This window comes from Onychomys torridus, chromosome 3, assembly GCF_903995425.1.
Source record: "Onychomys torridus chromosome 3, mOncTor1.1, whole genome shotgun sequence".
In the NCBI taxonomy this organism is placed as follows: Eukaryota; Metazoa; Chordata; class Mammalia; order Rodentia; family Cricetidae; genus Onychomys; species Onychomys torridus.
Window position 1 is genome coordinate 36,857,062 of NC_050445.1, and position 21,710 is coordinate 36,878,771.

The 21,710-nt window shown below is 37.7% G+C and overlaps 1 protein-coding gene across 1 annotated transcript in view; it reads right to left on the reverse strand.

Annotated features, from left to right (window-relative positions):
- Nucleotides 1-21,710, reverse strand: part of Exoc4 (exocyst complex component 4) — a 767,731-nt gene that overhangs the window by 694,374 nt on the left and 51,647 nt on the right. The window contains exons 4-5 of the mRNA XM_036180825.1: nt 17,306-17,490; nt 4,043-4,152 (exon numbers count right to left, since the gene is read on the reverse strand). Coding sequence (XP_036036718.1) covers nt 4,043-4,152; nt 17,306-17,490 — 295 coding nt within the window. The remainder of the gene's footprint in view (nt 1-4,042; nt 4,153-17,305; nt 17,491-21,710) is intronic.

Sequence of the window (21,710 nt, forward strand, 5' to 3'; positions counted from 1 at the left end):
TTCACACCCAGGAAAGTCATAAGAGCAACAGTATCCAAAACAGTCCAGGAAATAAATCTTTTTAAAGAGAAAGACTTTTACAGATCTCCAAATGTGGTTTCCACAATGATCCTGGCTCCACTTAAGCCAGCATGAGGTTCTTCCAGAGTTTTCTAATAACAACAAAAGTCACTGCAGGAACATGAATTCCAGTGTATGACATTGTTAATTCCGGGAGCTGACAGGATAAAATGCCCATCAGAAAGTAAAAGTGGTCTTATTAAAAATAACACATGTAACAAGCTATAATTGGCACTTTTAGCTTATTTGAAATGTATATAGATAGCACTTTCATTTTACAAAGTTGACCTGTAATTTCTTTATAAACAAAATTTTTATTTCAATTCAACAATGACTCAGCATCATTGACATAAATTAATATAACCAGTCTGTAGCTGGTGTTTTCTCCAGTCCAGCCCTGGCCCACAGCCACTCAGACCCAAATAAACACACAGAAGCTTATATTAATTAAAACTGTATGGCCTAAAGGCTCAGGCTTCTTGCTAGCTATATCTTACATCTTAAATTAACCCATTTCTATAAATCTATACCTTGCCACATGGCTTGTGGCTTACCAGTATCTTTACATCTTGTTTCCTCTGTGTCTGGCTGGCGACTCCTGACTCAGCCTTCCTGTTCCCTGAATTCTCCTCTCCCTTTGTCCTGCCTATACTTCCTGCCTGGCTACTGGCCAATCAGCACTTTATTTATTAACAATTCAGAGCAACACATTGACAGCATACAGAGTGATATCCACAGCACCAGGCTTAGTAGGATGATTTACTTAAAAATTAAGATATACTAACAATTTCCAAAAAAAAATAAAATAAAAACCAAAACTAAAGGTATGTATGTTATTTTATACTTCTGGACTCTACGGAAGAATCTCTACCCTCACAGAAGTATCAAAAGCTCAAAGAAAAGAAACACTGTCAAAATGACAGGAAAAGCCTTCTGAACTATGTAAGGGGACTGAGTACAAACCTCTGTACAGTGTAACAAAAACAACTAGTGTTAGAGATTTAGGAAAAATTGGAAACTAAATAAATCAATATAAGAAAAGAAAAAAACATGATTTTTATAGTTCTCTATAGTAAAAGTAACAAACATCAAGATCACAAACCTAAAAGACTCTAATTTAAATGAGATTGTTTTCAGTGAAGCATGTCCCAGTAACTAACTTTCAATTAGTTACATAAAATGACTAGTTGAATCCCAATTCTTTTTTAGCCTTTCTTCTTTTAAATTATTTCAAAGTGCTATACGTTTTATTTTTTTCACTAGGACTAGAGCCAAAGTCCTTTAAGTATAGGCAGGTAATTGGGAGGAAGGGGGAACAATGCAGCAAGAGGTTCAGAAAGGCAATCAGCCTGTGATGCAGAGTGAGTTCAAGGCCAACTATCCAACTTAGTAAGCCCCTGTTTCAGAAATAAAAAGTAAAAAGAGAGTTGGAAGGATATTAATGGAGTAATTCTCTGGCATGGGGCAGGCCCTAGGCTTAATCCTCAATAACAATGAACTAATATTTATCCAAAGGAGACAATAAGCATCACTCTCTTGTAAAGACTTTGAGGACGTTGGCTGCTACATGAGGGTACCTACAAAGTCCACAGAAAGCATCCACTCCTCTTCTACCCAACCAAAAGGTATGAAGTCACAAAAACCCTCCCTGTGCAGTGGACCCAAGTCTGTACTCTGCAAAGAGTCAAGTTTGAGCCACTCCAGAAGAATCCACTAAAACTTTATATTCAGAAGCAAAGTCAGTCTTCCCACAGTCAACTTTAAACATACAACAAAATGACACGCCTTCATCTTATTCAAAGAATACTAGGTTGCTCAAAAAAAAAAAAAAGTACTTGTGGATATTTCCTCAAGATGTGCTAATAAGTATATGCACAGAGGCACAGGTGCATTTGGAAATAGTGAAGCCAGTGGAAGATACAGAAGGAGCCATGTTACAAGGCAGGAGTCCTATAGTCAAAAGCTCTTGAAGACTAGTGATGCAATGTAACATATCAAACAATGGAATAAAGGCCCATAAGAAGGCAGTCAGGAGCCACCTCAAAAAACAAAGGGTAAATAAACATTGAGTCCCTAATTTGATACTCATTAAAAATATACATTCAGTATTTTTGTCACAAAATAACATATTAGACCACAAGATCAGAAGGCTTACACAAGTAGGCATAAGTTGCTCCTTATATGGTAGCCAAACTAAAAATAGTGGGATTCAAATGGACACAAATGGCAATGGTGGGAGAGGCTATCATCAAAGAGAGTAAACCCCCCAACTGCTAACAGCTCTAGCATGCGGGTTAGAGGTTACTTTGCAGAAATGTGAAGGCTACAATGACTGACTATAGCATATCACCTGGCATCTCCATCTCCTTGCCCTTTTGCTGCCTCAATCTTTGAGCCACACTCTGCTCCGATCTCTATGTGAACACGTGGAATATTTGATGCCACCTTGCCCAGGACTACACTACACATTATGGCCAATGAGCTATTGGGAAGTATTATTTTAAGGTGTGTTACTTTTATTTATGCTGCATTTGTTTAACTCTGTGAAGCTGTGTTACTTTGCCTGTCTAAAACACCTGATGGTCTAACAAACAGCCAATGTTGAGGCGGGAGAAAAGACAGGTGGATCTGGCAGGGAGAGAATTAACAGAAGGAGAAATCTGGAAGGAGAGATCTAAGAGCACAAGAAAAGGAAGAAGGCCCAGGGGCCAGCCACCCAGCTATCCAGCTACCCAGCTACACAGTAAGCCATGGAGTAAGAAGAAAAGAAAAGGTATACAGGAATAAAGAAACAGAAAAGCCCAAAAGCAAAAGCTGGATGGGATAATTTAGGTTAAGAAAAGCTGACTAGAAATAAGCCAACCTATGGCTGGACATTTATAATTAAGAATAAGCTGGGAAGAGGAGAGAGATGGCTCAGCAGTTAAGAGCATTGACTGATGTTCCAGAGGAGCCAGTTCAATTCCCAGGCTGTCCAATCACTCCAGGATGAAAAAGGAAGGAGGAGGAGGAGGAGGAGGAGGAGGAGGAGGAGGAGGAGGAGGAGGGGGAGGAGCTGCTAGCTGGGTGGCAGGCCCCACAAAAGAATAAAAACAAACAACAATAATAAGTCCTTGAAGTTAGTGTGTGTTAACCTTGACTTTATGTTATTTAAGCACACGTGCTATAAGGCAGCTCATGCACTTAACATCCTTCAGCCTTACCATAAAATCTGGTGTCTGTGCAAGATAGTACTATCAACAAGCACAATAGCACATACCTAAACAGTTGCATTTGGGAAGCTAAGACAGAAAGACACGGCCGATTGGGGGGTGGCAGCACTCAGGAGAGAGAGGCAGGTAAATCTCTGTGAGTTTAAGACCAGTCTGCTGGTCTACAAAGTGAGTTCCAGGACAGGCTCCAAAAGTTACATGGAGAAACCATGTCTTGAAAAAAAAAAAAAAAAGACACAACAAAAACAAAAAGGAAATGTCCATAACAGAAGGAGAGCTGAGCAGTGGATTAAATAAATGTCTGCCAGTCTACAAACCTCAAAGCCAGAATGTTGATGTACCAGAAAGGAAACATCTTTGAAACTGTGCTCATGGACAATTACAAATGGACAATTACCAAGTTTAAAGGAAGCTTAGCTGTCTTGTTCATAATATATGGCTTCGTCTCATTTCTATATTTCTGCCATCTGATATCAACAGAAGCAATAGAGATTACAACCAAAAAGAAAAGTACAGATTTTAGCAAAGAGCATTCAAATGCAAGTTTTGAAAACTGAACAGTACCGTTGAAATAAAATGAAGTCACAGCTAGATTTTGCAGGCAAGCCAGTTAACTGCCAGTTATCACCCTCTAAAATGCAATAGGTCCAGCCAATGGTTTTATATCTATTTCCCATGAGAGTCCCAAAGGGCACATCACAGGCTACCACAGGTCTTTGCCTATGCTTTCTAGTATACTAAGACTGTAGCACATGATAAAAATAACTTACCACTTGAGCTGCCAGCAGCAGAATATTGAGTGGCATCCAGGAATTTGCGTGGAGTAGGGATGTTTGTAACATCCACCAGAGGACCAGGAGAGGCATCTTTGCCATGAGAGCTGTGGGAAAGCAAGCAACAGTTACCATTTTCTCCAAAACCAACTGAAGTCCCATTAGTGCCCAACTCTCGACACTGTAACTTCAAACACCTCATACATCCATTGCAAATGTAGCAGTTGCCACAACTGGAGGTTTGAAGGTGTCCTCTAAGAGTCTCAAGTGTTTAACACAAAAAGTAAGATGACTACCTTACAATAAAATGATGCCAAGCAACTATCTTGGCCCCCTTTGTAGCTGCAGTGAAGACTACTTATGAGTAAATAAAGTTCAAGTGACACCATGACATGATAAGTAAATGAGGCTTTAATACTACTAAACACTCATTTAAACTTGTGTTCTTCATGTTCAGTTTTTACTTACTTTTCAGGAGTTTATTCCCTTTTATTTTCTTTAAAACAGATTCATAAGTATTGACAAGTCAAGAATCACTATAATAAAGGCCGATAAATACTTTCTAAAACAGACTTATTCAGCATTATTGTTTTTCAATAAAACCTAGTTGTTCATCATCTAATATCATTAAAATAAATAAATTCATTATAGATGACATAAATATTATAAACAACAAGGGAAGGTTGCAGAGGAGTGCTTCCTTTCAGTGGGTAAGAGCACTGGCTGTCCTTCCAGAGGACTTGAGTTCAATTCCTAGCACCCACATGACAGCTCACAACTTTCTGTAACTCCAGTTCCAAGAGATCTCTCACACAGACATAAAATAAATTAGTAAAAAAAAAAAAAAAAAAAGGTTATAAACAACAATTACATTTTCATGGTTGTCAAGACAAGTGCAACTTGGACTCTGGCCATAGGAAACAGAATCCTCTAGCTACATACCCTGAACTGCAGAAGTTTCTCTAAGTTCAACCCAAGAATACAAAGAAAGAACCAAGCCCACTGGAAAGACTTCAGGGGGACAAATCCAACTGGGAACAACATCTAGACCACTACTTCCTAACCTCTCTAATGCTGCGGCCCTTTAATACAGTTCCTCATGTTGTGGTGACCCCAACTATAAAATTGCTTTTGTTGCTACTTCATAATGGCTGTTATGAATCATAATGTAAATATTTGATATGCAGGATTATCTGATATGTGATCCCTGTGAAAGAGTCATTTGATATACTCCCCTCCCCAGGGATCACAAAACCCAGGGTGAGAATCACTGATCTAGATCCTCCTCCACTATAATTTTTCCGCACCCTCTTTCCATGACTCTTCTGGAACCAAAGCACTAGGTTTAAATATTGTATGTATTCTCCCTGTCCTTTTCCTCCCTTTTTACAATATTAGGGATCACACCTACTACTATATAAATACGTTGCCTCTGAGCTGTATCCCTGCATTTTTAACTAAGAAAAAGACAATATTTCAGAAACCTTTGAAAGAAGTTTTGTTAAAAAGTAAAACTAGCAAAAAAAAAAAAAAAACTATCATTTGTAGTAATATTACTTTTAGTCCATGATGACGACGTATGAGCCATTATCCTAGAACTTCAGGATAATATGGCAATCTTTAACTACTCCCTTTTTACTGACCAAGGTGAGAGGGGATCATTATCCAGATAATTTCTGTAATATGTTAGTGGTTGGCACTATGATAAGTGCTGCTAATAAAAGTGTGACTAAAGTAAAGCAAACATCACTCACTCTAATAGACACCATCACTCCCAGCTAGTGTAAAACTCAATTCAGGTATATAGGTAATAGGAAATGAACTGGCATAGTTATCTCTATGGATATAAAACATCAAGTTTCTAACTACCTAAATCATCCTAAGTAAATCCAACAGACTATATGTCCAATAATCTGTTGTTCATAGTTGTTTTCATGTTTTTAAACAAGGTCCTACTATGCCTTAGCCTCTAAAGCAGTCATGTACCACCACATCACTTTTTATTCTCAATTTTTTACTCTTAACTAACTCATCTACCTGCATTTTATCCCAACTAGAAAATGAGGTTTGTATACCTCCCTAGTCCTCAGATATGCAGGCCATAGAAACAGGGTAATCACTGAAGAGTATAGTGCTACTGTGCAATTTTGAAAAAGTTAATTTCAACTTTAAGTGACAGGAAATTTATATACATATATTATAAATATTTAAAGACCTGGAGGAGTCACTTGTATAGCAGGATAAATAAAAATACCAATGAGCAGGAAGATAGAGGCTTATGTACAGCTAGAATACTATAAACAGTACAGGTAGTGCCTGGGTGTGAATGCTGATATGTACACACTGAGAGTGTAACTGTGCATACCTCTATCAACACAGATGATATGGGATTCACTTTAGACCATAATCTACAATTATTTTCTCAGTATAAACATAAAAGTATATTTCTGACAAACACAGGGTAATAAATGGCTTGCTACCTTAAAAAACATAGCTGCCCAACTTTATAATCAAAGCCAGAAGGACCCTCAACAAAATTTCAGAAAACCAATTTACTGAAAAATTACATTTAGACCTAGTGGGTTCTGGCTGGCTGTCTGTCTCTCTGTCTCTCTCTCACACACATGCACGCACGCATATACTCACATACACACCTCTTCCCTTAGGCCTTAATTTTCTTCTCTGTGAACATTAATTAAAGGGCAAGTAACTCTGAAAATGATTTCTAATTTTCTCTTGGACTTCATTTTTATTTGTTTGGTTTTTTTAAAGACAGTTCTGGCTGTCCTGTAATGACTATGTAGACTAGCCTGGTTTCGAGCTCAGAGATCCTCCTTGTCTCTGCCTCAAAAGTGCTGAGATTAAAAACGTGTGCCACTATGCCAACTTCTCTTGGATTTTTTAAAATAATTTATTTCTTTTCATTTTATGTGCATTGGTGTTTTGCCTACGTGTATGTCTGTGTTAGGGTGTCAGATCTTAGAGATACAGACAGTTGTTACCTGCTATGTGGTTGCTGGGAATTGAACCCAAATCCTCTGGAAGAGCAGTTAGTGCTATTAACCTCTGAGCCATCTCTCCAGTCCTCTTCATGGATTTCTACAGAACGACTTGGCTTGAGAAATTCCAAAACAAGTCTCCACACCTACTTATTTACTGACTAGAAAAATGAATCTCAGCAGAAAGGACGGTGCTATTACAGCACATCACATTAAATGGACCTTAGTTTTCATTTCAAAAGAGAGAAAAGGCCTCCTCTCACCATGCATCAGAGACAAAATTGAAAAGGTATTAATTAATTTCCTCAAAGGTCTTTGAATCTCTGTAAGTTATTTTAGAAAACAAAAGTAAAAGACTGATCTCTTGAAAATTCTAATTAATGAGAATGCTCTGAATTGTTATATTTTGAAAGAAATGTGAAGTTATTTTTTAAAATACACATGATAACTTTTATTTTTAATCCATTCAGAATCACTCACAATACATCAACTGATGCACATTAATGTGTATTGTGAGTGAAATGGGTTTGGTTACATAATCAACATGGCGCAAGATAGGAAAACTATGCATCAACTCACACTACACCACAACCAAAACCTACTGCCACCATAACTTACCCAATCCCACTGCCACTATAATTTTTCAAAGGACTTTCTGGCCACAATAAACCACCTAACTTGCTAGGATCTTCAATATATGTTTGATTTTCAAATCCATGAAAACTGTTCTTTCATTTTTCTAAAAGAACAGTTAGAAATCCTCCAGGTTGTAAAACATTTGTTCTTAATTACAACATATTTCTGTTCACTGGATTAGTATTTGCTAATCCTTGGATTAGTATATATAGGTTCAACTATTTACAAAACTACCATTCCAGCTCATTTGGTGGATTTTATTGCCAAAGGCTGCAGGAAGTGAGGAAAGCAACACACTATAAATCTAATACCTAATATATTCACATTTATAACCAGAATACCTGGTACAATGGTTGTCATAGAGCAAATCTTCATAAAAGTTGGTTAAATCAGACCGAGCTGCAAAATAGCCATTAAAGATAACATGCCCTGAGTAAGAAATCTTAAACAAATAATGAATCAGGAATCACTAGCATAGTAATTCCATATAGTTTTGAGATCTAGCTGAAAATACAGAAATAATAGTGAATGGTTCTCAAAAAATATTGAGGAAAAAAAGAGAGCTAAGCCCTCAAATGATAGATCCAGGGTGAAGATATAGTAATAAAATGGAATGAAGCTAAGCAATTTACATCTAACAAAAGAGAAAATAAAAACAAGCCAGACGGTGGTGGTGCACGCCTGTAATCCCAGCACTCGGGAGGCAGAGGCAGGCGGATCTCTGTGAGTTCGAAGCCAGCCTGGGCTACCAAATGAGTTCCAGGAAAGGTGCAAAGCTACACAGAGAAACCCTGTCTTAAAAAAACAAAACAAAACAAAACAAAAAAAAAAAACTGAATATATAACAGGAAAAAATAAAAAGGACAAAATAGAAAGCACATAATACAAGTGAATCCAAAACATTCCTCACACACTTGTGCACAAAAAGCAAGTATAGCAAACTCATGGGATCTACAGTGTTTTCCTCTACCAATACAGCACGTCTGAATATGTGCAATGAAATGAGGTCAGGCCAAGTGGTGGTGATGCACTCCTTTAACCCCAGCACTCAGGGAGGCAGAGGCAGGCAGATCTCCTTGAGTTTGAGGCCAGGCTGGTCTACAGAGTGAGTTCCAGGACTGCCAGAACTACACAGAGAAACCCTGTTTCCAAAAACAAAAAAAAAAAAAGAAAGAAAAAGAAGAAATGAAGTCATAGCAAGTACTGACCCAGGTACAATGTGTCAAAGGAAGAACTATCTTTTAAATAATTTTGCAATGATCTCATATGATGATAAAGTCCGAAGTTCTATAAAGAAATATGAAGAAAGTAACCCACTAAAAGCTTCTTTACTCCCTATTTCTACCTTCCACAAAAATGAATGTTGCACATAACCCTTCTTTTTGTTGTTGTTTGTTTGTTTATTTGTTTGTTTTTCGAGACAGGGTTTCCCTGTGTAGCTTTGCGCCTTTTCCTGGTACTCACTTGGTAGACCAGGTTGGCCTCAAACTCACAGAGATCCGCCTGTGTCTGCCTGCAGAGTGCTGGAACTAAAGGCGTGCACCACCACCACCCGGCACACATAACCCTTCTTGGATCGTTCTAGATAACTACAAATATTTATGCCTGTATGTTAAAGATAAATATGCTCATATAAATAACGCTGTTTTCAATTTGATTTAAGGGTTCAATAGTAATTCTCAGAAATCTTACCAAGATTTATCTTTGTCATCCATTTTAAGCCGCTGTGTTACATGAAACAAATATGTAATTCATTCAACCATGCTTTGTGATGAGCATTAAAGGTATATGGAGTTTTGTGGGGGGCAAGGAAGTTGGTTTGGCGGTTTCCCTTTTTGTGGGGCAGATATATTTCATTTCATTCTTGAGACAGGGACAGCATAGCCCTCCCCATCTCAGGTGCTAGAATTTCAGGCATGTTCTACTGCACCAAGCTTAGTTATGTGGGTTTTCATGTTGTTCGTAACAATAATGTTGCAACGAATATCCCACTACATGATTTCATAAATTGGTAATAATTTAAATAGGATCTGAAGCTAGAAATGGAATGCCATGGCTAAAGAAAGAATAAAGTTTTTTCTGCAAAAAAAAGGCATGATGGTTATTCAACCAAAGAGAGAAAACTATTCATTTCTACCACCCTTACCAAGAATATGGATGGTTTTGGCTAACTGATCTTTAAATGTCATATTTGATTCTCAAATGTGTATTTCTCTAATAATGTCTCTATCTATTTATATTTCAATCTATGAATTACATCATTTCCCTTCTATTACTCTGAAGAGTATTTTCACTCTATAGACAGTAAACCTTAATACATATTTTTTGAGTCTATGTTTTAACTTTGGCTCCACTTTACTGAAAATATATTTTGTTTTGGAACGGATAAATTATTTAACATTATTTTTTATGAACTGTTATTGCTTAGAAAAGCCTTCTCTACACATATGTTAATGCCTATCAATTTTACCATTAGGGTTTTTTTTTTTTTTTTTTTTTTCCTAATCTGGCTAGAATTTTTTAGATGTAAAAGACAGGCATCTAAATTTTCTTCAAATCAACAGCTAAATTACCTCAACCCAGGTATTCTAAATACTTTTCCTGTCCCATCCTGTGCTGACCTGAACAAAAGTCAAAAATAAATACTAAAGTTTAAGAACTCTGTCCCAGCAATGTTTCTGCTTTCATTCTGCACTGTTGTGCTTCGAGCAGCATTACAATATACTTAATGTCACAAGAAGGAAAGCCTTCCCCAGAACTTCCTGTCTTCATTTGGTTTTGGTCTTGTGTTTTTGGACAACTATTACATACTCATTCTTTTTTTTTTTTTTTTTTTTGGTTTTTTGAAACAGGATTTCTCTGTGTCGTTTTGGTGCCTGTCCAGGCTGGCTTTGAACTCACAGAGATCCGCTTGGCTCTGCCTCCTGAGTGCTGGATTAAAGGCATGTGCCACCGCCACCTGGCTACACTTATTTTTCTAAATAGACTTCAGATGCGAGTTTCAAACACATCATCTAGGTTTAAATGGAACAGAAATCTACGTGCTGAGAACATGGCAATCTTCCCATTTGTTCATTTCTTCCAATGAACTTTTACTATTTCTCTTTCTCCCTTCCTCCCTTCCTTTCTTCTTTTCTCCTTCTCTCCCCCTACCCAGTGATATTCATTTCATTTTACTCTGCGTATGTGTAGAACACACACAGCCATGCATGCAGGGATATGTGTACACAAATGTGGAAACCAGAGGGTGACAGTCGATGTCTTCCTCTACTGCTTCTCCACCTTCTGTTTCTCTCGCTGAGCATAAATAAACAATACTGCTTTGGCTGACTGGCCAGCTAGTTCCTGATATCTGTCTGTCTCTGTCCCAAATGCTGGGGTCACAGACATACACAGCTAAGCCTGTTTTATATGGATGCTGAGGATCTGAACTTGGGTCCTCTTATAGAAAATGTTCTACACTACTAAACCATCCTTCTACTTACAATGGTGGTGGTAGTGGTGCTTGTTTGTCTTGTTCTGTTGTATTTTAGACAGTGTTTTCACTCTTTAGCTGGTGGAAAAATCATTATATAGTCAACCAGTCGATAGCCTATACAAAGACCTCAGTTCTTCATATGTGATATCAAAGTAGAGATGGGGATAATGGAATGGAGATGTGTAAGTGGAGATAGAAGCAGGGGTATAGGAGATGCAAGAGTGGGAAGGAAAGTTAACCAAACTGAAGGATGTATGAAAAGTTATTTTCTAAGCTACTTTTAAAATGTAATTTAAGAAAAAACAGGACTTTATGTGCATTCTAATCACAATTTTGAACATCTGATTATTCATTGGTATAGACAACCATATAACAAAGTGGCACAAACAGTGTGGTAAACAACAAAATCTGGGCTAACAAGAGGGCTCCGCAGGTAAAGGCACTTGCTGCCAAGCCTGAAGCACTGAGTTAAATCTCTGGGACCCACATGTGAAAACAGAGAATCCACTTATTTGATCTGTCCTCTGACCTCATGGCACACACATACAATCATTCAACTTTTCTTGCTAATGTTTTGTTTGTTGGTTGGTTGGTTTGGGGGGAGTTGTTTCGGTTTGTTTATTGTTGTTGCTTGCTTTATCAAGACAGAGCTTCTCTGGTTTTCCTGGAACTCATAGAGATCTGTTGTGGAATATTAGTTTAAGATGCATTACATTTGTTCATTTTGTGGAAGATTTGTTTAATGATGCAAAGATGTGTTGCATTCTTTTATGTTGCATTTAACTCTGTAAAACTACGTTGCTTTGTCTGTCTAAAACACCTGGTTGGTATAATAAAGACCTGATTGCCCAATAGCTAGGCATAAGAGAAAGGATAGGTAGGGCTGCCAGGCAGAAAGAATGAATAGGAGAAATTTGGAGAAGAGGGAAGAGTGAGAGAAGGAGGAGAGGAAGGCTCCAGGGGCCAGCTACCCATCCAGCTACAGAGTAAGAAGGAAAGAAAGATATATAGAGTAAAGAAAGGAAAAAGCCCAGAAGCAAAGGAAGTTAAAGAGAAAAGAGAAAATTTAAATTTGAAAAACGGGCTAGAAACAAGCCAAGCTAATGCCAGACATTCATAAGTAAGAATAAGTCTCCATGTACTTATTTGGGAGCTGGGTGGCAGGACCACAAAGAGTTAAAGAAAGAAAGAAAGAAAGAAAGAAAGAAAGAAAGAAAGAAAGAAAGAAAGAAAGAAAGAAAGAAAACTAGAGACATCTACCTGCCTCCTGAGTACTGGGATTAAAGTTATGCACCACCATGCCCAGTTCTCTTGCTAATATTTTAAACCAAGACTTACATTTTTTTATTTACTTTTTTATTTTCTGACACTTCATGTTGTTATCCTGTTTAGGGTCTCTGTTCATGGAGCACACTGTTTCACAGAAGTTGTTGCATGCTTGCTGCATACAACTATAAAGCTCAGAAATGTTCATCAATAAGCAAATATTTTGGTGACTCTGAGCCAGGCTGGGTAGACCTTGGGTTGGTTCCTTGCATCTATCACCTCATTCTCCAGGGACAAGTACAGCAAGGCAATGGCAGAGGAAAGAGAACATACTCAGCACAAATATGTTTCAAGATCCTGACAGACTCATTTATCCTAATGACTCACAAAAGCAAAGGACCAAACCAAGTGTAGTAAATGCATGCATCTGACTTAAAGGAAGGAGGGGAAGTTGTTTTGAACATTCATTACTGGTCCAAAACCAGACCCAAAAAAAAGGAGTTTCTTGTTGTTATGGTTGATAAAGATATAGTCCTTCTGAGTAGTGGGACACACAGCACAAGGTGGGGAAGCATGGTAGCAGATGGCTCCACAGTGGAGAAGCATGTGGCTAGGATTCTTCATATCTCAGATTAACATATGCTCGTTTATCTTTCTCCATCTCCTTTTTTATTCAAATCTCAATCTCAGCCCATAGGATGCTACCAGAATAAATCTTCCTAATACTTCATCCACTCAGGAAATACTATCACAGATATACTCAAAGGTATATCCCAATAATACTCTATTCATTTGTTAATCCAATCAAGTTGACAATCAAAATTAACCAACACAATATCTAAATATTTGTGGATATTTCACACAGCTATTGAGAAATCTCAACCTGAAGTCTCCAAATTTTTCTTACTTTTTAAAATTTAAATAAATACCCTTCCCCTAAGATAGCAAAGCAATGATCATTTTTTCACAGTCATTTACAAAAGATTCATAATGATTCTATTTTATTATTTATCCAGCACCAGACACTAGAAAGAAGCTCTCTTGCTCACACTGACCCCAGTAAAATACACTGCTAAAAAGCTAACTGACAGTTACACTATTTACATCTAGCCTTTGCTATAGGATATCTTTCTGTATGCTGTGAATACATGTTGCTCTGATTGGTTGACAAATAAAGCTGCAATGGCCTATGGTAAGGCAGCTTAGAACAGCCAGGAAATCCAAGCAGATATATGGAGAAGAGAAAGGAGAGGAAGAGGAGATACCAGACTGCCATTCTAGGAACAACATGTAATGGTATGCAGGTAAAACCACGGAACACGTGGTGATGGATATATTAATAGTTATGGGTTTAGTTAAACTGTAAGAGTTAGCCAGCAAGACGCCTGCCATAGGCCATACAGTTTGTAAATAATATTAAGCCTCTGAATGATTATTTTATAAGCAGCTAAGGGACCCCAGAGCCAGGAGGGACTAGAGAAACATCAGGCCACATTTGGCTGCCCAAGGTGTTGGCTCAAGTTTCCACCTAAAACCTGAGAAAAGTTAATAAGAGATTCTAAAACGGAGCCAAAAATAGTTTCCTACTTCATATCTCATACGCATCTGTACAGAGACTCTGCAGCACTTGGGCTTGAGCACAGCATGGCAGATTCCCGCCTCGGTACACAAAGCTGTCTCCAAGCTGCACAGCACACTGCATGGCAGATTTAGCTTTTACTCATACAGTCAAAAAGGGTTTATGGGCCAGCTGCACACTATAGCTGAACTAGCATGGACCCCAGAATTGGTGGGGTAAGTGTGACTCTCCTGTGTACCACCTTCATGTTGGGAAGCTGACGTGGGTGGAGTCAGCAGCCAGGACTGCCACTTCCATCTTAGCCACACTGTAGTTTGCAATGATCAGAAAAGGATTGTATATACATAAAAGACAGATTCAGATGTTTACAATATATATATAAATGTACGTAGGATTGGAAGAGAGAGGAAGAGGAGGATAGACAGGTAGATAAAAAAATAGATAATTTTAAAAAATAAAGTCTTTAAAGACACAGTAAAAATAATATAAAAAATAAACTACGTAAATATGGAAATCACACAGAGTCTGGATTATACTGTCTTTGGGATCTTTTAAATGCAGAAAGACAAATGATTGAAAAGGTTGCTGAGTTAAACCAATATATATTAAAGGTATCTTGACTTCAAAATTGTGTCTAAGGATACACTGCTTTGGAAAAGAGGTTCTTCTTTTGTTTCCACAGAAGATGAGAAGCTATGGATTGCTTCCAGGCTAATATGATTTGATCAACCAAGACACCAAGAAAGATTGATACAGTCTCACAGACTATGACAGCCAAGATTTAACTATAATTCCTAATTTTCTCAGGATCCCCATAAGATTGCCAGTATCCTCAACCAGCAAGAAGCAGTATGAGAAGCTATGCCCAAATTCCCAAAATATTATTTATAAATGTTTATTTTTAAGGAAGGTTGATTATAAATGCAATCTCTTTGTAAAGAAGAAAATGGGATACAAATACAATAGGATGAAAAGATAGATTATTGAATCTACTTTTAAAGAGCAACAACTTATTTGAAATGTTTTACATTGCTATGGATTGTAGTTTATTGATAGAAATTTAAAGTTAATTTTGTTATACAGTATGTATATTTCTACTCTTGTTTAGGGTATTATACTTATGCAGTTCATTTTAAACGTAATATATAATTAAAAAATACAAATTAATAGTCATCTATAATAGTCAAACTTATAGTCACAGTAATTAGTTTTCTAGATATGCAGAGATATATCTCAGATAGATAGGTAATCTTTAAACACTTCAAAGACCTGCAGAATATGGTATTTAAAATGTTTTTAAGAACTTAGACTTTTCTGGACAGTGAGACACATCTGCTCCTGACAGCACCAATTACTTCAAAGAAGATGATGAGCATCAAAGAAACTCCATATGGACTTTATTTCCTTTGTGGCAAAAGTTATCTACTGGGCAAAATTTGCCCCTGCCTCAACTGGTAGACAGGATGCTGTATAAACTGGACATACAGGACCCATAGGAAGGTGACCAGTGAACTTTGAAGATGAGATGGTCCTTCAGGTTCCCGCATTGCAGAAGAAACTGCCAGACATTCTACAGGACACCGGGAGAAGCAACTGACAAACTTTCCCAGAATGGGTGGACAGTCCTTAAAATTTCCTGCTTCACTGAAATCTATGCCAGAGACTCTAAACCTGCAGGCTGAAGATAGATGCCCCAACATTGCAGAGGAACTTTGGGTAACTGTCCAGGAAGCCAGATATCTCTGTCATTCTACATTTTTGGAAGTTGCTTACAATATACTTCCTGTTTACTTAGGTAATGTTATATCTTTCTTGGGTTTTTTTATGTAGTTGGAGACTAAATAGTTATAATTTTCCTTGGTTATGATAAAGATAAATTAAATATGAAACCTTAGGCTCACAAATACAGGGTAGATAGAATATTTTCTTTAACTTTGCCAAATACAGATAGACTAGATATTATAACTGTAATTCCTGCTTGATAGCTGTTCTATTTATGTAATTTTACTATGTTAAAGTTAAACCTTCCTTTTTGATTAGACAGAAAAGGGGAAGTGCTGTGGGGTGTCTTTCTGTATGCTGTGAACATGTGTTGCTCTGACTGACTGATAAATAAAGCTGCACTGGCCTATGGCAAGGCAACTTAGAGGCAGCTGGGAAATCCAAACAGATATACAGAGAGCAGAAAGGAAAGGAAGGGGAGAAGCCTACGGAGCAGCAAGATGCCAGCAGACCAGTAAAGCCATGGCAACGTGGCAATCTATACAGAAATGGGTTAAGTTATAAGCTAACAAAAAACCTGACACAGGCTATGCAATTGGTAATTAATATTAAGCCTCTGAATGAGGGCTGCACAGGACCAGAGAAAACTTATGGCTACAAGCCTTGAACTAATTCTGGAGTACATGTTTGCTCAATTTGTGGGCTTAGTAGTTTGTCTAGTACCCATCTACTAAAGAGAAGTAGAAATTTCTCTTTCGATGTCTGAGTCTCTGGCTATACTGAAGCATCACACATAATGATGTCTTTGTTGTTCTTCAAACAGCATAGGACTTTAAAGACTTCATTCCCAGCATGTACTATTCCAGTGCTCTCCTAGTATACATCTGGATGAAAAGGCATAAACATGTATTTCAGAAGATAGTGCTTGCAAGACCTTCTGAAAAAAAACCTTACTTTTCTCTCTAGGAATGCCGGAAGGACACCCATCATGTGTAGTTACCACATAACTCATGATCTGCTATCTTAAGATCTAGCCTCACTCCATACCAGGTCACTTAATGGCTTTCTTGAGCCTACCTAGACTGTTAAAAATTGGGCTGTGATACAAACAATCAAGGAATCAAAGCAAAGTTTCTTTAAATCTCTCCTGAGCTATTCCAAAATGAATTAGCTAAAGCTGAGAAGACTCTAGTAAATCTTAGAACTTCAGTTCATATATCTCTGTAATTTTTATTATTGCTGACCTCACTGTTCAATTTAAGAAGTTCTTTTTCACTTCCTTCTGAGAGCATAAGAGTGTTTCTGATCCATATATAACAGGCCCACCAGAGATATTTCTTACACACCCTTACAGAAGAGGACCAGAATAAATAATGAATGAATGAACAAACTTTGATGTTAGCCTCTCCGAATATTTACTAGTATGGCATATTTACTAGTATTAAAGCATCCATGAGTTCAGAGAGATAGTACATTATAGGATAAGGAAAATAAATCATAATATTCTGGAATACAAAGTATGTATGTTCAAATAATGTCACTGCCACAAGACACTATAGTAGAGGGGCTCCTTAACCAACCTCATCTTCCCTTTTTCTTTGTTACGCTGCACAACTCGGCTTGTGGATTTGATGTACAGGTGTCGGTGCAGTTCCTCGATGAGAACCAAGTGCAGGTTCATCTTCTTGCTGTGAAGTTCCAGCCTGAGGTCACTGAGTCCTTCCACCTGGAGCAGTGGACCCTCCAAAGACTCCACTGCTGACACCTGAAATAGGAAAGAAAACCAAGTAAGTACAGCTAGAGTCTAGCCAAACCATAAGAAAGAAAGAATGGGAGTTCCTGAGAACTGAGTATGCAATATCAGACTCTGCAGAGTAGCATGTGGATTAACCTAGTATGGCTGTTAAGGTTCTGTTAACATAAATAGAACAAAAGACAAAAATAAAAGGAAAACCTGACAAAAGAATACATAAAGCCATGTAAGGCACCACAGCAAAGCTGTAGGTACTATTTACTGTCATACACATTGCTTGCCCAAGTACACATGTAAAATAACTATATTAATTCATGTGTTCACTAGAATTTCAAATACTGATGGTTGAAATCAACTTCTTTTGGGCAGGGTGTTTTTAGTTTGGGTTATTTATTTTGAGACAGGGTCTAACTATGTGGCCCTAGGTAGCTTCAAATTCACAATCCTCTTGCCTTAGGATCCCTAGCACTGAACCACCATGTGGACTTGAATCAACTTTTAATAAAACTTACTCTTTAACTAAGACTAAGTCAAGGCACACTGCATAAACATTTTATTAGCTCCTTCTCATGATAATCAAGAGCTCGGTTGGCTAAGGTCACATATGTATCTATAAAGAACCAAGCTATCTCTCTCATTTTTCTCACATGCACATGCATATGGACATAAATGCACTTTGGCATGCATACTACAGGTGAGAAGTAGTAATCATGACCTCTCGATAGCCTGAGCCAATCTGATTGATAAACAGAGGGGACTGAAATGGAGAACTGAAGATAAAGTACAAAGGAGATATTCTTAAGATGGCTTAAGAGATATTAAAGACAAGAAGGAGTGAATGAATCAAATTGTACAGGAATGACTATAATAGAGAAGTTGAAAGGCAGGGAATCAAAAGTAACTGACTATAAAAAAATGAAGTGATAACTGGGAGGTGGAGAGGAGCACATGTGGTATGATCTCATTTCTTTGTGTAAGTTCAATTATTTCTCTATGTGATAATGCTCTTTTATATTTTGAAAGAAAAAAGGTGAAGGGCATACTCTAAGTATTATTACTCAGGAGTGAGGCAAAAGGTGATGGGAACTTGAAGGCTACAAAGTGGGAGAGAAAGATGAGGAAGGGGAAAAAATGGTGACTGCAAGCTAAGTCTGAAGAAGAAAAAAAAAAAAAAAAAAAACCCAGTTCCCTGAGGAACTAAGGTCTATGACTATTCCCTACTTAGGTTATGCTTCTCAATACTTCAGACAGGTGTAGCTAAAGTCAATAGTAGCACCATTTACAACTGGGTAGCACGTTAAACCTGATTATGGATATAAATATGACCCTAAAAACTAAATCATTCACATAAAAGTAATAGTTAATAAAAGTCATGAAATGCATTGGTAATCAAAACTATTAGTCACAGATCTACAGCGGTCCATGGAGTCATCTGGGAGCTTGTAGACAATGAATACAGAAAGCTCTATGGCTGTCAAATACAAACCAGCCCAAAATGACCTAAAATACTAATAATAAAATACAATGGCTCACCCATAAACACATCACTTGTTTTGTGATGTGCTATAATCAAATGTCAGTAGCAAATAAGTTTTTTTTTTAAGTTAAAGCAAGAAAGAATCATGGAATGGAAGATTGACAAGCCCTGGGCCAGCTCTGCCCTCTGAAGCCTGCCCATTCATTTTCACACTGACTTGCAACTGCCCCTGCTATGACAGCCCCTGGGCCCTGTGCAAGCTGCCAGTAATTCCAAATGGAAAGACAGACTCATAAAATGACCAAAGTGTCCCTAAGGAGGAAAAACAACAACAAATGCATTTATACTCATGCCCTAAAATGGATTTTAACTCAAGTCTCTAGTGAAGAAAAGAGGATGCATTAACCTTCAGTGACATCTAGATCCAGAAAATAAAAAATAATTTGGTAAACCACTGGTCCATCATATAGCCTTATCCTTGAGGTAATTAAATCCAGCCAAAATATTTAAGCTTAAAAACTACCCACTGCACATCCACACTTGACTTGCTTGTAGGAATTCGCAATTTAATTCATATCCCAAATACAAAATTGCATAACAAGACAACTTCCAAAGACAATCAAAAAATTTTTAAATTTCAGATAAAACAATACCATGCCTAGCAAACAATGTTCACGGAAGACATTTTTAACAGTACCTATTTACTATAAGGATAGAGAAAATTCATAGATTTACATGGTGTTTCAATACAGCATTTAAGCAAGTGTTCTTCAGCACACCATTGTAATCATTTACACAACAAGCTTTCTGACTGATTCCTTAAAACCAAATATAATTCCTTCTCTCCCTCTCTCTCTCCCTTCTTTCATCCCTCCCTCCCTTCCTCTTACACACACACACACACACACACACACACACACACACACACACACAATCAAGGGTAGTCATAGAAATTAGAACTTTGAAATCCTCAACAAAAAAGACAATAGAGATAGTCTCTGTGGTTATTTGAATGAGAATGTCCCCACAGGAGAATATGTTTGAATGCTTGGTCTCCTGTTAGTGATACTGCCTAGGAAGGATTAGTAGGTGTGGCCCTTTTGGATGAGGCGTTTGTCTTGCTGGATTTCAGTCTTGCTTTTGTCCAGTATTTCCTCTTTATGCCCCCTTTCCTCCTTTTTTGGAATGGTAATGTATATTAGGTGCCACTGTATGTTGGAAGTATGTAAACTGCTTTTCCCCTGTGAGATTGCCTTCAGTCTTGGGGGAGACTTTGAACTTTTGAAATAGTGTTGAAAATGAAAGACTAAGGGGACTTTTGAAGTTTAACTGAAAGTATTTTGCATTATAATATGACTACAACCCTATGGGGGCCAAAGAGTGGAATGTGGTGTTTTGAATGAGAATGGCCCATAGGCTCATATTTTTGAATGCTTGGTTCCCAGTTAGTGGAACTACTGGGAAGGATTAGTAAGTGAAGCCTTGTTGGAGAAGGAGTGTCACTGGGGTTAGGCACTGAGGATTCAAAAGCCCACAGCAGGACCAGTCGTTCTCTCTCTGCCTGCAACTTGAGTATCAGATGTGAGTGCAGAGCTACTACTCCAGAACAATGCTTGCCTTCCTACCAAACTAGTCTCTAGACCAGCCCTAAATTCCTATAAAATGTGACCCTCAGCTAAAGATTAACTGCCTGACCATTTAACCTCTATCTCTCTGCTTCTGTAAACAAGGCTTGCTTATTGTAGATGTCCAGAGCTGCCTTTCTGTAGATCACAATTGTGGGTTTTGGCCTTAAAAACTCAAACCAACTGGAGATCGAGGCTACTTCCTGCTAAACTGCTTGGGACAGTTCTGCTGGAGGTTAATATTCCATTCAACTTATTCAGGCCTCTGGAGTTTTCCTCTTCATAAACAAATAACTGCCATGGCCATTTGTTTCTTCCTACATTTTATCTCTCATTTTGATGTTAGCATCAAGAACTTAAGATTATATATTATTTCATAGTAATTGACTATCTTCAGGAACTCTTAAACTTTTAAGCAACAATAACAACAACAAAAATCTAATTTTTGTGCTCTGTTGTGAATCAGTAGAAACATTTTAAGGGACACTTGGAAGATGGTCATTCTTAGCAACTACTTCATTAAAGAAATGCTATAAAGGAATTTTTTTATTTGGGTGAGGAGAGATTTGCATAGGTATATGAAATTAGCAACTATTTCTAAAAAAAAAAAAATTAAGATACAAGCTAAAAGAAAAGAAAAGAAGCAGGAGCCTTCACCCTCATTCCCCACAGATGGACCCTAACTCCCAGTGTCCATCTAGCTGTAGATGGCTAGAGACATCTACCTCCAGGCCTCTCTGTGGAGATGCCCTGGTTCAGACCTCTAAGCAAGTGTGAGACCAAGAATCCTACATCATTCTATTTCCAAATGCTTCTACCTTACTGCAGTTAATTTGAAAAATTTCAAGTATTTATCAGACAGGAACTAAAAAAAGCAACTGAACAAAGCTTTAAAGTTTCAGATTATTACTGCTTTCACAGGTCATAAAGATCAAATATTGGTTATTTAGCTTATTTCAACCTGTGAAAATCCCCAGACTCACAATTGGTAGAAACAAAGAAAAATCTTGCTGTCCCACAAAGAAACATGCAAACAAAGCAAAAGTGACCTGGAAAAGCAACTGTTTTTCAAAAAGGGGTGTACCAGAACCCAAACCAGTCTACAAGCACACCAAGGGCTAAGAGGCTTC